The sequence below is a fragment of the Eretmochelys imbricata genome, chromosome 1 (assembly GCF_965152235.1).
Source record: "Eretmochelys imbricata isolate rEreImb1 chromosome 1, rEreImb1.hap1, whole genome shotgun sequence".
Taxonomy (NCBI): Eukaryota; Metazoa; Chordata; order Testudines; family Cheloniidae; genus Eretmochelys; species Eretmochelys imbricata.
The window spans coordinates 359,378,563-359,392,669 of NC_135572.1; the positions used below are offsets into that span (position 1 = coordinate 359,378,563).

The 14,107-nt window shown below is 58.1% G+C and overlaps 1 protein-coding gene across 1 annotated transcript in view; it reads left to right on the forward strand.

Moving 5' to 3' along the window:
* The window catches only part of SND1 (staphylococcal nuclease and tudor domain containing 1), a 501,059-nt gene that overhangs the window by 357,647 nt on the left and 129,305 nt on the right, over positions 1 to 14,107 (forward strand). Inside the window, exon 16 of the mRNA XM_077837914.1 lies at positions 8,048 to 8,157. Coding sequence (XP_077694040.1) covers positions 8,048 to 8,157 — 110 coding nt within the window. The remainder of the gene's footprint in view (positions 1 to 8,047; positions 8,158 to 14,107) is intronic.

Here is a 14,107-nt window from a genome sequence, read left to right on the forward strand (position 1 = left end):
CAAGGTCAGAGCTAAAGGGTTGGACAACAAAGGAATCAGGTGACCTCCTGGCCCGGGAAAGGAACAAAGCCCAGAGGAGGAGGGAGTTTCAGTTTGGGGCTGGCTGGAGACATGGAGTGAAGGGCAGATGTGGTTGTCTGGCTCCCTGCCCCCCAAAATGGACCCAGCAGAGGGGTCCTGTTCTCTGCACCTACAAGCTCTGTGTTAGACCACGTTCCTGTCGTCTAATAAACCTCTGTTTTACCGGCTGTCTGAGAGTCACGTCTGACTACGGAGTTGGAGTGCAGGACCCTCTGTCTTCCCCAGGACCCCGCCTGAGCGGACTCGCTGTGGGAAGCGCACGGAGGGGCAGAGGATGCTGAATGCTCCGAGGTCAGACCCAGGGAGGTGGAAGCAGTGTGAGCTGTGTGTCCTGAAGACAGGCTGCTCACAGGAAGGCGACTGCCCCAGAGTCGTGTCTGGCTTCATGGGGAGCAGTTCCAGAGCATCACCCAGGGACTCCGTGACAGGGAGGCAATGCCTTCAAACGGGCTAGGCTGTCCCAGGGGTCGGCCTCTCTGGCTAGCCGGAAATGGGGCCAGCTGGGATACAATAGTAAACCTGGTGGGGATAAAGGAGGCTCCAACCATTTCCGCTGTCTGCACTGGCTTCCTTTGGCAGAGTTCAGAGTCTATCTCAAGGCGGCCGAGGGCGTGGGCTCAGGCTACCCCAGATCGCGTGATGCTGTGGGACAGGGACTGCGGTCGGCAGCTCCGCTCCTCGGGCATAGCGGGGCTCCCTGCTGCAAGGGCAGAGCTTGTCTGTGACGGAGATGGCGCTCGCTGGGGAGCCAGCCTGACTGGGGAACAAACCCGCCCCCTCCCCAGGAGCTCAGGAGCATCCCAGACCTCCGGCTCCTACCGCCCTCCCCAGCGAGAATCCAGAGCAGTGTGGACGAATCATGAGAATTAAAAGACCAGACCCCTCCCTTGCACATCCAGCATCCCCCGGGGAGAGAATGGGCCTCAGGTCGCTCACAGCACGAGTGGGAGGCTCGCAGCTACCCCAGCACCGAGGTCAGGGTAAGACGCCTCTATCTGCCGTCACCATCGCCTCGTTGCAGAAGTCACCCTCAGCTGAAATGCCCTGCCTCGGGCCTGCCTGGATCTGCATCTGCCCCCTGCTTTAGGCACAGCTGGGACCCCTGAAGTGACCCTCCATGCATTTAGAGCTTTCTGTGGACTTGCTCTCATGGGCCTGCTCTCTGTTCCGCTCAGCTTGTTAGCAGCAGCCTCCCCTGTGTCCCTCCAGGCAACCCACTTCTACTGGTGCAAGAGCCTTCTCCTCTGCAGCTCCCACCCCGCGGAACAGCCTCCCTGGGTGTGCCTGGCCCATCGAATTGCCAGCTCCTTTGCGGTCACATCTGGAAACCTGCCTTCTCCCTGCTGTTCCAGAGTCCAGCTTCCCTGGTAACACGTGGCAGGCGAGAGACTGCGTGACCAGCAGTGTGGCCCAGGGGATAGGACTGGAGGAGGAATCAGGACACCCCATTTACAGAGCAGGAAACTGAGGCACAGAGGGAGGCCTGGACTTGGGCAGGGTCACGCAACAGTTTGACTTCTGAGCCAGGCCTAGAATGCAGGTCTCCTAGGTTCTCTCCCCAGTGAGCTATGCTGCCCCCCATTTGCTGGGTGTCACAGAGTCCCCAGGCGATGCTCTGGAACTGCTCCCTACAAAGCCAGTCAGGACTCTGGGGAAGTCTCCTCTCGGGGAGCAGCCTGTCTTCAGGACACACAGCTTCCACCTTCCTGGGTCTGACCTCGGAGCATTCAGCATCCTCTGCCCCTCTGTGTGCTTCCCACAGCGAGTCCTCCCAGGCGGGGTCCTGGGGAAGACAGAGGGTCCTGCCCCCCAACTCCGCAGTCAGACGTGACTCTCAGCCAGCCAGTAAAACAGAAGGTTTATTAGACGACAGGAACATGGTCTAACACAGAGCTTGTAGGTGCAGAGAACAGGACCCCTCAGCTGGGTCCATTTGGGGGGCAGTGAGCCAGACAACCACGTCTGCACTTCACTCCATGTCCCAGCCAACCCCAAACTGAAACTCCCTCCAGCCCCTCCTCCTCTGGGCTTTGTCCCTTTCCCGGGCCAGGAGGTCACCTGATTCCTTTGTTCTCCAACCCTTTAGCTCTCACCTTGCAGGGGGGAAGGGCCCAGGCCATCAGTTGCCAGGAAACAGGGTGTGGGCCATTCTCTGTGTCCAGACCCCTGCCCACACCTGTCCTCTAGGGCTCTGCAATGATCATACACCCTTACCCCACCCCCTAGATACTTAAGAACTGCATAGGGGAAACTGAGGCACCCCCACACTATTCAGAGGAAACATTAAGAACAGCCCTGCTTTGTCACACTGGGCCAGAGTTCTGCCCAGCCAGCGGAGGAGGGAGCATGCCAGGCAGTGGCGAAAGCAGAAATTTTCCAAAGCGGGTTCCCATATGCCTGCCCGTGCCAGGAAATCTCCTCCTCCCACCTGAGTACAAAAGCTTCAGCATTAAAACCTGTGAGAGTGCAGGAAGGTGAGAGCCAGCCCTGGCCTGTCGGCCCACCACAAAGGCCCTTCAGAAGAGGACAGCAGGCTTCCTCTCTCCAAAGGGAGCTGCTGCCCCTTCCCTGGTTCAAATGGAAGAGCCGGCCCCGCCCAGCGGCTGCTTGTATTCCCAATTCATGGCAGTTCTGCCCTTTCCACATAGCGTCAGTTGGCTGGAGGAAAGCAAGTGCCAGACAAACTTGCTGCCTAAAAACAGCTGCAGTTTCACACCTACCCCAGCTGGGGGGACTGGTGGCTTTGAATGACCCTCTCCTTGCCCCCCCACCCCCGGTGATGCACGTACACCAGCAACTCCCAGGCCATGGGGCTGCGCCCAGTGGTTCTTGGCTGTCTGTGGGTTGCAGCCCCAGCGTGAGGCTTTGCATGCTGGCACCTGCCGTTTCTGTGGTAGGTAGAGACATGGAGCCCCCAGCTTGCGCCCTGGCCCTTCGGGAGTTGGGGTGTGGCCCGCGCACTCATACATCAGACGCCCCTTTCATGTCAGCACTCGCCGGCGGGGTGGAAGGCGAGCAATGGCTCCGGTGGCTGGGTGGTAACGTGCTGTTGGGTGCTGACTGGCCCTGTCCCGCTGCCTTGGGCACCCAGCCATTGGGCCTTGCCACTCAGCGGCATTGACTCCCTGGTCCCTGGAAGAACTGGGCAGCGCGATTCCAGCAAACCTTGTGTCCGGCCAGGGGAATTCTCAGTTCTCCAGCTCGCCTCTGCCCACCACCAGCCCGTCTGCTGTACCCTTCCAGGATAAAATCCACCCCTGGCTGGTGCTGAGGCTTGGGCAGGGTTGTTGGCTGTTTGTCTTTGTGAGGAGGTATTGGATCCCTGGAAGAGGATCTCAGAGCCGGCCCCTCATTCCCAGGCTCAGAGCCAGGGGAAGGGCTCGGCACAGCCAGGCCAAAGCCAGAGCAGTTTGAGCAGCGGTCGTTGCTGAGTTGGGACGGGGCTCTGAACGGCTGCCTCACTGTGCAGAGGTGGGAGGGCACCAGGCTGCCTGGAGTGTGGGGCCCTGGCCTTGCTGCCGTGCCATCACCTCGGCGTGTTCGCAGATCCTTGCGGCTCCCCCTTGGGATTCTTCCCCTGCCCTTTGCCTCTGGCTCCCGAGGCTCAGCTGGGCCAAGACTGCCCCAGCCTCTGTCCTGTGCCCTTCATTGCAGAAACTGCTCTGGTCTCTGCTCCAGGGTGCTCACTCCTCCCTTGGGACTCGCTCCTGGTGGTTCTCTTGCGTGGCAATGTCATGGCTTCTGAAGCATAAATGGCGTTAACCTCACGTGCACTCTCTGTGGCTTGTTAGGGCCGGAAGTGCAACCTGGTGTGGTGGTGTGGCCCGTGCCGCAGGCTCCCTGAGTCCCATGGGGAGACTATGACGAAGCGGAACTGTTCTTAATGTTTCCTCTGAATATTGTGGGGGTGCCTCAGTTTCCCCTACGCAGTTCTTAAGTATCTAGGTAGTGGGGTAAGGGTGTATGATCATTGTAGAGCCCTAGAGGGCAGGTGTGTGCAGGGGTCTGGACACAGAGAATGGCCGACACCCTGTTTCCTGGCAACTGATGGCCTGGGCCCTTCCCCCCTGCAAGGTGAGAGCTAAAGGGTTGGAGAACAAAGGGATCCGGTGCCCTCCTGGCCCGGGAAAGGGACAAAGCCCAGAGGAGCAGGGGCTGGGGGGAGTTTCAGTTTGGGGCTGGCTGGGGACATGGAGTGAAGTGCAGATGTGGTTGTCTGGCTCACTGCCCCCCCAAAATGGACCCAGCTGAGGGGTCCTGTTCTCTGCACCTACAAGCTCTGTGTTAGACCACGTTCCTGTCATCTAATAAACCTCTGTTTTACCGGCTGTCTGAGAGTCACGTCTGACTGTGCAGTTGGGGGACAGGACCCTCTGGCTTCCCCAGGACCCCGCCTGAGCGGACTCGCTGTGGGAAGCGCACGGAGGGGCAGAGGAGGCTGAATGCTCCGAGGTCAGACCCAGGAAAGTGGAAGCCATGTGAGCTGTGTGTCCTGCAGACAGTCTGCTCACAGAGAGGAGACTTCCCCAGAGTCCTGCCTGGCTTCGTAGGGAGCAGCTCCAGAGCATCGCCTGGGGACTCCGTGACAGAGACCCCTTAGGGCTCCGTCCCTGAGAGCTTTGACACCACATGTACCATGAACGCTGACCATCGTGGGCCCCGGTTTCCATCCTCTCTTTGAGCAGAGCTGAGACCTCTCTCCTCTGCCTACCTTAGGGTGCAGCCTAATGTGGATCCAGCCTGGGATTGCCAGCGCGCTATACATGGCTTTGGCCACTTCTTGTGGGATTGAAACACAGCCAGCCAGTTGGAGACATGCATCCTAATGCCTTGACCGGAAATTGTAATCCCTAAATATCCCTTGCAGCCTCAGTTGCATTATTAGGTTTTCCCTTCCTCCCCTAATCTGTTGGTTAGCGTTGCTGTGGACTGTCAGTTGGCTGCACCCCAGAGGTGGCCGCATTGCAGCGCTGTGTGTGTTACTCTTTTTCCTAAAGTGATTGAGTCTCCATGGGTCAGTAGCCCTGTAGACTTTTGGGGGGTTATTATCAGCACATTCTTGCATCAACCTCCCTCTAATCGTAGCTTCGTGGTAAACTCCATCCCTCACCACGTGTGACTAAATCCACTGCAGACAGGCCAGCTGAGTGACTGAGGCTGTGTGAACGTAATGCGGCTGAGGGCTGGGGCCAGGGTGACTGTCAGAAGGAAGATCCCGAAAACTGGGAGCATGGTGCATTCTCACATTGCGTCTTTGGCTCGTCCGCTCTCTTGGCTGAGACCTAAAGCATAGGGACGCTGCCTCTTGCTCTCAGCATCTCCATTAGAAATCCCCCTCGCAGCTTGGAACTGGAGTGTGAATGTTCCAGCTTTTAGCCCTCTTTTATTTTTAGTAATGACTTGCACGATTTGGGGATTGGGGGTAAGACTAGCACTTGACCTGCTTCTGTGTCTGTAATAACGTGGCAGAATTAATACTTGCTTATCAGGCAGTGCCCAGTCGGAGTTATCAGCAAAGACAGCTATTAAAGGTAATAAGCACAACCCAAAATTATGCGCGCTTATTAAACTGGCTTGGGATAGCATCTGTACCTCCAGCAGTATCTCCCTTGAGATGTTTAGCTGGCTCTGGGCAATGTTTTATGCCTTGTCTGCCTCCCGGCGGGGCTTCTCCTGCTCCTCTGGCTTTCGAGCCGGGCGTAGGAGATGGTGTCCAAGTCCCGCCTGTGCTGTGTCGCTGCTACGCTGGGCGACCTCGGGCTGCATGCTCGGGGCAGCGTTTTCACATTGGGCCACGTGCCTGCAACGATTTCTGTTCCTCCAGAACTCTGCCCACTGGGTCAGGGTAACTGCTCCCTGGGATTGGCGTCTCGACTGCCGAGGGGTAGGCAACTAAAAGTCTGCTGAGCACCCACCACTCCTGTTGGCTTCAATGGGGCAGCACCTCGGAAAATCGGGCGGCTTGTTGAGGTGGCGAACTCTAGGCAGCCAGGTTTGAATGTTGGCCGCCTCTGTGCACCTCACTTTCCCCATCTGGTCCAAGCGGCCAGGTCCTTCCTCCCCCAGCCCAGGAGCTGGGTTCGCTGGCAGCAGGTTACAGTGTCTGTGCTGCTCCCTGGGAGAGGAAACCCCCTTCCCGTCCCGCTGGAGCATCGTGGTTCTCGCCTCTGCCCGCACTCGGCTCTGCGCTGTGTCCCCCGTCAGCAACAATATCACCCCAGCCTGGTGACGCGCGTCCAGCTGGCTCACGGAAGAGTTAATGGGTTCGCTGGCCCAGGTGACTGGGCTCTCCATAGAGTTGGGCTTTTCACGGGGGCAGACTGGATGGAGTGGGTGTCCCCGGCATGTATAGCATTGATTCTACGGCCAGACGGGGCCCAGTTAGAGTACCAGCAAGGGTCTCTGACACTGTGAATCCATGGGCGTCCCCATCCCGCTCACCTTCGCTCCTGGTGTAGCTGCCTGTGCGGGCATTGCCCGGCATGAATGCGAAGGAGGGTGCATTCTGGAGGTCTCTCCCCCGGGTCTCCAGCATAGCGAGCGACCCTTGGTAGGAAGGGCTGGCCGTGCGTTCTGACTGGATTCGTGGGTGGCTATCCAGGCTATCAGGAGTGAGGGGGGCTGTCGCTGGGGGTCTGAGGAGCTGAGCTGGGTTGGGCAGGGAGCTCTGGGCGCTCCCTGCTGCTGGCGAAGCCGCACTGAGATTTCGCAGAGCGCGCACACGCTCGGTGAATGAGCCTTTTGACAGATGTGGCGGTGGCTGTAATAAAGTATCTCTATGCACTGTGGTCCCTTGTTCTCCAGCTGACAGCACACTCCCTTCTCTAAACGCTCATTTCAGGCTCCGTCCTGGCGCTTGCTTTCCCAGCTTTTATTACTTTGTAGAATTGTTTTGCAGAAATGGGCTCCTGGGTTGAGTGGAAGCCCCCCCCCCCCCCCCCCAGCTTTGTAGATTTCACCCGACTTTAAACTACTTCCCTTCCTGGCCTGGGCCTGAGCTGATCAGCATTCCGCTTGCAAGCTGCAGAGGAAATCCAGCGCTCGCCTTGCAAGGGAGTGGGGGGTGCTCGCTTGCTCACTCACTGTAAAAGGAGTTAATAGAAGCGTTCCTCGCATCAGGGTCAGGGCTGTCCACACAGTTGCCTTTCACTTGACGATTATCCTGATCATCCTGGCGGAAGTTGTGATACCTTATTTAGATCTCTGTCCTCCTCCTCCTCCTCCCGCCCAAGCTCAGAGATTATTTCAAGCACCTGGCTCCTGGCAGAGCATTTTCCTCAGCCACCCCCTCCTCTCTGCTGGGGGACATGGGCAATGCGTTCTGCCTAGCCGTCCTTCCCCTCCCAGGGCTTGGCTGTCTGCTCCTGTGGAGTCTCTATAGCGCCCATCACCATAGTGTCTGGGCACCTTCCCTGTCCATAAACGTTTTCCTTGAACCCCCGAGGGTATCCCAGGCCCTTTGGCCCTGATCAGGAGTCTCCTGAAGTCGCTGGAGACTCCGGTTGGCTCTGCGAGCTTTGGGTCAGGCCCCCAGTGATCTAATGCGCAGGGCAGCACAGACGTTCCTGTGCCCATCCCGAGGCTTTGCTGGCAGCTAGCCAGGAGCCGTGCCCAGCTTGCGTGCCGTGGGTCTCGTGTTTCTGGGGCCTGCAGGGACTGTGACACCCAGGATGAAAGGCTCCCTCTTGAGCCACTGCCCTGGGTGGCTTTTCAGAGCAACATCTCTTGGTGGTCTCCAGGCCAAGCATGGAGATGGAACCTTCTGTACCAAGTTCTGTGCCAGCGAGGGGTCTGGAGCTTGGAAATCTGGTGCTGTCATGTCTATCCGGGTAGCTTTACAGCAGGTGAAGCTGAGGGGCCTGGTTCAGCGGAACGAGAACCTGCCCACCCCCCTCGCGCCCGTGACACCATGTGAGGCCCTTGGGGGCTTGTCTCCTCACCAAGGTGTGTTTATCGCCCCACTCAGGTATCGAGTGTCCCCGCGGAGCACGAAACCTCCCCGGCCTGGTCCAGGAGGGAGAGCCCTTCAGCGAAGAAGCCACCGTCTTCACCAAGGAGCTGGTGCTGCAGCGTGAGGTAGGACATGTGCCCCCACCGTGCCCCACCTCCCCGTGCACGCAGTGGCCACCGCGGCTGGCTTTGGGGCTCCGCCTTGAAATAGGCGGCAGCAGAGGGCCGTGGCCCTGGCTCCCGGGCAGTCGGTAGGGAGTGCTCGTGGTCCCCTGTTGGGCCACTGCCTCCCCACGAACAGTGCCACAGAGTGTTGGTTGATCCTGAGCGGAGACTGGGCTCCGGCTGGGACTTGCTGAGCGGGTCGAGTGGCGCTCGAGGTGAGTGTTGTGGTCAGCAGAGCCGTAGCTGGTGAGGTCCCGGTGGGCGGCGTTTGATCTGGGCTGCTGCGCCTCACTGGGGTGTGCTCTGGAGTCATGCTTCTCCCTGGCCGTTATTCCCTGCTCTCGGTGGGGAAGTTTGTTTATAACGTAGCGTCCTCACCGGTAAGGCTTGGGTTAGTGAAACGTTTTCAAGCAAAGGGAGCAGCCTTTGGGATTGGAAGGGTCTGTTGGGGGCGGGGCTGTGCCCGTTCCCCGGTGAAATGCCCAGCTGTGCCCTTTGTGCCGTCCAGGAGAGGGACAGCAATTGCTGGTTGGTCGAGTTCCCCAGCCATGGAGCCCTGCGGCTGCTCGGTGTTCTGCTGACCCGCCAGGAAGTGGGTAGATGCTGCAAAATTGGTCCCTGGCAGGCAGACAGACAAGCCCCACTGAGCTCCGACTCCCATGATAACTGGCCTCGGACCTTGTTCCGAGATCTGCATCTCATGGTTCCGGCCTCGCTTTGCTTTGCTGGGGTCCGAACCAGCCCCGGGACGTCAGGTCTGCAGTGTGGGCAGGGTGCCACTCGGATGATTTGAGGACATCAGTAACTCAGCCAGAGGGTCGGGGTCTGTCACAGGAGTGGCTGTGTGAGGTTCTATGGCCTGCGATGTGCAGGAGGTCAGACTAGGTGATCATGATGGTCTCTTCCAACCTTAGAGTCGGAGTGTATAGGCCTAGCAAGCTTGCAGCTGAGAGAGCTCCATGGGCTGACTGGCAAAGGCCCGAAGTGCACCCAAGGGTGGCTGGTTGAAATTGGAAGGCATCTGGGTGCTGGTTAAAGTATTGAGAACCCATTTCCCGGGACAGAAGAGCTCAGCTGGGAAAGATCGAGGGGTCTAACTAGAAGTGTGTGAGAATCGGGGGGCAGCTGTATGTGCAGGGGGCAGCCTCTCGGGGGTGGGGCGCATGCTGGCAGCGGGGGCGGGGCACGTGCTGGCGGCAGTCCCTTGGGGGAGGCAGCGGGGGCGGGGCACGTGCTGGCAGCAGTCCTGAGGGGGGGGCAGCGGGGGCATGTGACCAGGTGTTTAACTCTGGGTTTGGGGAAGGGACTCTACGTTTCTGCAGGAGGTGGAGCAGAGGGTCGGGTCTGGCTGGCACTGAGTTGAAAGCGCTCGGGCTGACTCCTGCAGCCGGGCTCAGGCTGGGGCTTGTTTCTCACCCCTGTGAAGCACCAGCTCTCTGTTCCGCAGGGAGCGTGTGGCCGCTCACCCCCACGCTGTGAAGTCTCTCTCTGAGCAGGCCCTGCTGCACCGGGTTGAAGGGGGTTCAAAGGAGCCCAGCCAGCCCCTTCTTCTCCCGGACCTAGAACCATGCAGGGGAGACTCCCCCTCTGGCTGCCCCCCAGCCACGGGGCCTTTGGGAAGGAGCCAGTCAGAGGCCTGCGCCTGCTTTGTACCATGTTCTCGTGGCATGCTCCACGCCCTGCTCCCGCTGCTCCCGCCCCTGGTCTTTCCATCTAGCCAATCCCCTGCTTGCCTCAGATTTAAGTAGCGAATGAATCCCTGCCCATCCCGGCACTGCCATGCTGTTTGCTGCTGTCGCATCTGTCCTCACTTCTGCTTGTGTGTCCAGTCTCTCTCCCCCGCCCCGTGTGTGTCATGTCTATGGAGACTGAGCAATTCTGGGGGACTTGCTCTGCTCGGGCAGCGCCGGGGAAGGAGCACTGTTAACAGGCGTACTAATCCCAGTAGAAAGCAGGCTGCTCCCTGGCCGCAGAGCGTGTAACGCTTTCACCTCTCAGAAAGCCAGCCCAGCTCCCCCTGCTCCTGCGTGCTGGCTCCCTGGAGACGGGCACCGTGCGCTGGTTACTCTCCTCTTGCACAGACAGGCATTGGTTGGGCCCAGGACAGTGACCTGCAGGGCTAGCAGCAGTTTCACCTTGTGGCCTGTGAGGAGTGGACGGGGGGACGCCCAGTGTGCCCCCCACCCGCCCAATTATCAGAGAGGCTGCTAGACGTGGCGCCGAACCACTCTCTCCTTTCTCTTTGAGAGAGATCTTTGCCTTGACCTTGGGCACCTCTGCACACCAGAGCTTTTCCAGCAGGCTTCCGCTCCTGCCTGCGACTCACTCGTGAATTCTCAGTGACCTTTTCACTAGACCTTTAGCATCTCAAAACACCAGGAAGGACCACTCCCCCTCTCCGAAATCCCATCCTCTTGCCCCTTCACCTTGGCAGCTCCTTCCCAAGCCATGGGGATCCTTAGGTGAACCTACAGAAGATGCGGCAAGCACTGAGATCAGGCCGACTGCAGTGTTTGGAGGGGGCTGGGAGCTGGCCCCTGGGTAGGGGAGCAGGGGGCTCTTTCAGAGATGAGCCGATCCATTCTTGGGTGGGGAATAGCTCGCGTGCGGTGGGAGGCAGAATGCCGGGGTGTGTTGCAGGCCAGGCGGTACCGTCACGTGCGTGGATCTCGCTGGTGGTGCGTCCTGGTGTGTGGACAGCACCACACTGCTGTGCTTTGTCCCCCTCTGACGTGTGCGCTCTGTTTTATTCATTGGGCACATTCCCCTCCAAGGGATCCATGCTTCAGATGAGGAAAATTTATGTATCAATTTTGCATCATTGCCCTGTATTCTAACTCCCACCCGTTCGGTTTAAATTGATTTAAGAACTGGTTATCTCGGGAACTGTCAACCCAATTCCCCTTAAATTCGTTTTCCGTGTCCGCTGCGTAAAGCCAGCCCGCTTTGAGAAGCTGACATTTCTAGCCATCATTCACTGTCAAGTTATTCCGCAGCCCCGGCTGCATTTCCCGGCTCCCTTTCAGAAGAAAAGGTCTCCATTTGGCGAGTTTCTGAGGTCTCTCCTATCCCAGCACAACCCCGCTGCGTTTGCATTCAGCAAAGCTGCCACTTCTGCAAGCTTTCTAATACACAGTAATGACTCGAGACTTCTTGCAGTGAGCAGAGTTTTCTGGGCTCCATGGTGTACTGCAGTCTGGCGCGGGAGCCTTCTCTGGGGTCGCGCAGAAGCAGCTGTAATAGGCAAATTGCGCGGGTTCCCCACCTCTGTCCTTCCCTGTCCAGGAAACCAGTAATTCAAATCAAAGTCGGTGTGTGAGTCTCTAATAGCTGCACACAGCTCTCCTTTCTCCCTCCCCCACACGCATGCAATTACTCCGACCCCGCGGAGATGATGATTCTGGTGCCAGTTTGATCAGCCACAGACAATTACCCGTCAGGAATGAGATTGGGCACTCCCCACCGTCCTGTGGGATTGAACAAGTTGCCTTTGTCCAGGCAGACAGCGCTGGGATGGCAGTGAACTGGAGGTGGAGTTCGGGTGGAGGGGACGTCCCCGTGGAATAGCTACCCCGAGAAATTGGTTAGGGTCATAAGAACTGCCAGACCGGATCAGAGCCAAGGTCCGTCTAGTCCCCTTCTACCACAAGCCTACCAAAAACGAGGCAATTAATAAAATCTTTAAAAGCCCATCCTACCCCCATGCTGAGATTTCACCCTGAAAAGGAAAATTATTCTAGAGACTCCATGAAGTCCGCTAGGGACTTTGCTCTTGCTGCCAATTTTAAGCCAGCAGGCACCCCGATACCAGGGTGATGGTCTGCTGTGTAAAATCACTAACTTCTATCACTTGTGCTCCCACTGTTATGCTGGTAGTGGGGTACACTTTGGGTGGGTTCTCTCCCCGCCGGTGAGCTACACGCCTGTTTGCAAACAGGTGTTGTGGAAGAAATGCCCTTCCCGTTTGGCAGGGCTAAATAGCCATCCACTCTCGGTTGCTTCACTCTGTTACTACAAGTGCCACCCAGAGAACTTCCTGCTGCCGTTCCCTTCCTGCTCTGTCTGCTGTGCGATAGAAGCGTTTGTTTATTCCTCTGCTGTGCATTTACGGGCTATTTCCGATCGAAAAGCACTCCTGCTCTTCTGTTGCACTTTCAAGAGCAACTAGCATTGTAGCATGGGGAAACTGATCTGTGTTCTGGCTGTGCAGGCAGCTTTGCAGGGTCTGTGGTAGCGATGAGCATGTCCTTGGCCAGCTTTCATTTCTGTGGGAGGCTGCCTGGGCTGCTGAGTGTCCCCAAATCCTTCAGCCAGGGAGCTGGGAGGGCTTGGGTTACCTAAGGGTGTAAACGACAAGGAAGGGAGCGGCATTAACTCGAGGCTGTCGGTGGGGTGAAATTGAGGAAGGAAGGCTGTAGAAGGACTGCGAGGAAAGTCTGCTGGGAGGTGCAGAATGCTTTGCCTCTGGAATAGTCCGCCAATGGAAGATTTGTCACTTAAGGCTCTCCAGCTCTAGAGCGTGAACTGTAGGGAGGTGAAGTCCCGTGGGTCCGAGCAGCTAGCCAGACGAGCTCCCTGCCACCCGTCGCTTTCAGGCTGTAGAGATTTGAGGTGAAAAAGGACAGTGCTGGAACCACTGGCCAAGGGACGTGGGGGGGCTTGTGACGTTCCGATCAGGGGTCTCTTTCCAGAGCGCTGCTCTAGCTCAGCCATCGACCTGCTGGGTTTGGTGCCCGGCTGGAGTTCTCTGGCCCAGCTATGTGGGAGGTTAGACTAGAACTGGGTTATTGCAGTGGTCGCTTCGGGCCTTGAAAGCAGGGGGCAGATGAATGTTTTGAGGGAACCAGCCAGCCTAGGAGTTCTTATGGGACTGCAGAATGGAGTGGCCAAGCCACTATCAAATAGATGCCTTCCCTCATTTTAATTAGCTACCACACTGGAGCGCTAGAGCCCACGTAATAGGTACAACGAAAAGGGGCAGTAGATATCAAGAGATCTAGGTGCTTCTGTGTCCCCTGTCGCTGTAGTATCTGAGTGCTTTACAGTCTTTGAATGTATCTGCCCTCCCAACACCCTGTGTTGTTATCCCTGGGCTGTTAGCAGTTGGGAAACGGAGGCACACCAGGCCCAGGGCCACACACGGAGTCTGCGACAGAGAAGGGACTTGAGCCCAGGTTTCCCAAGTCCTAGGCTAGAGCCCTGCCCACTGCCCCACCCTCCAGTACGGCTAAACCTGGTGCTTAATCGGCGAACTTTATTTCCACCAAGCCCGGTGGTGGAACACAGTCCAAACGTGGACGAACGAGGTACGGTAAGGCCAGACCCGCCTGGCTTCCGTGCCATGACAGCCTGCCTTGGTAATCGCTGGGGCGCCCTTGTGCGCATCTGCAGAGCAGCGTGTTGAGAGCAGCGGGCAGCGCAGCTTGTTTGGGGTTGCAAGCGCCTTCCCCAAAGCCCCTCCTGCGAGCGCAGGAAGGAAGCTCTGGAACCTGGCGTGAAAGGGAAAGCGTGGCCCTGAGCTGGGAAGCGGTGATGAGCCAGCAAACACCGGGGTCAAAGGTCAAGTTCCAGCGACAGGCTCCCAAGGGACTCAGCTCTTTAGAGCAGACTTTGAGCGTCAGCGGGACCGAGCTGGGGAATGGGCAGCCTGACGCAGAGGGAAGCAGTGAGCTGAAGTGACTAGACACAGTGCTGGGTTCTGAATGGATGGTGAGCGTCTCCGCTGAGACCTCCGCTCGATGCGCTGTCGCGGGAGCAAAGACAGCATGCTGATGTGCAGGGCTGGGTGGGCTGCTCCGTTCGCCTCCTGGCATGGGATCCAACCCGCTCTCGTGCAGCCTTCGGCTGGTAGCCAAGTGTGAACGGCACCACGGAAAGAGAAGCTGTGATGCCCTGTAGGCCCCAGGTCTGG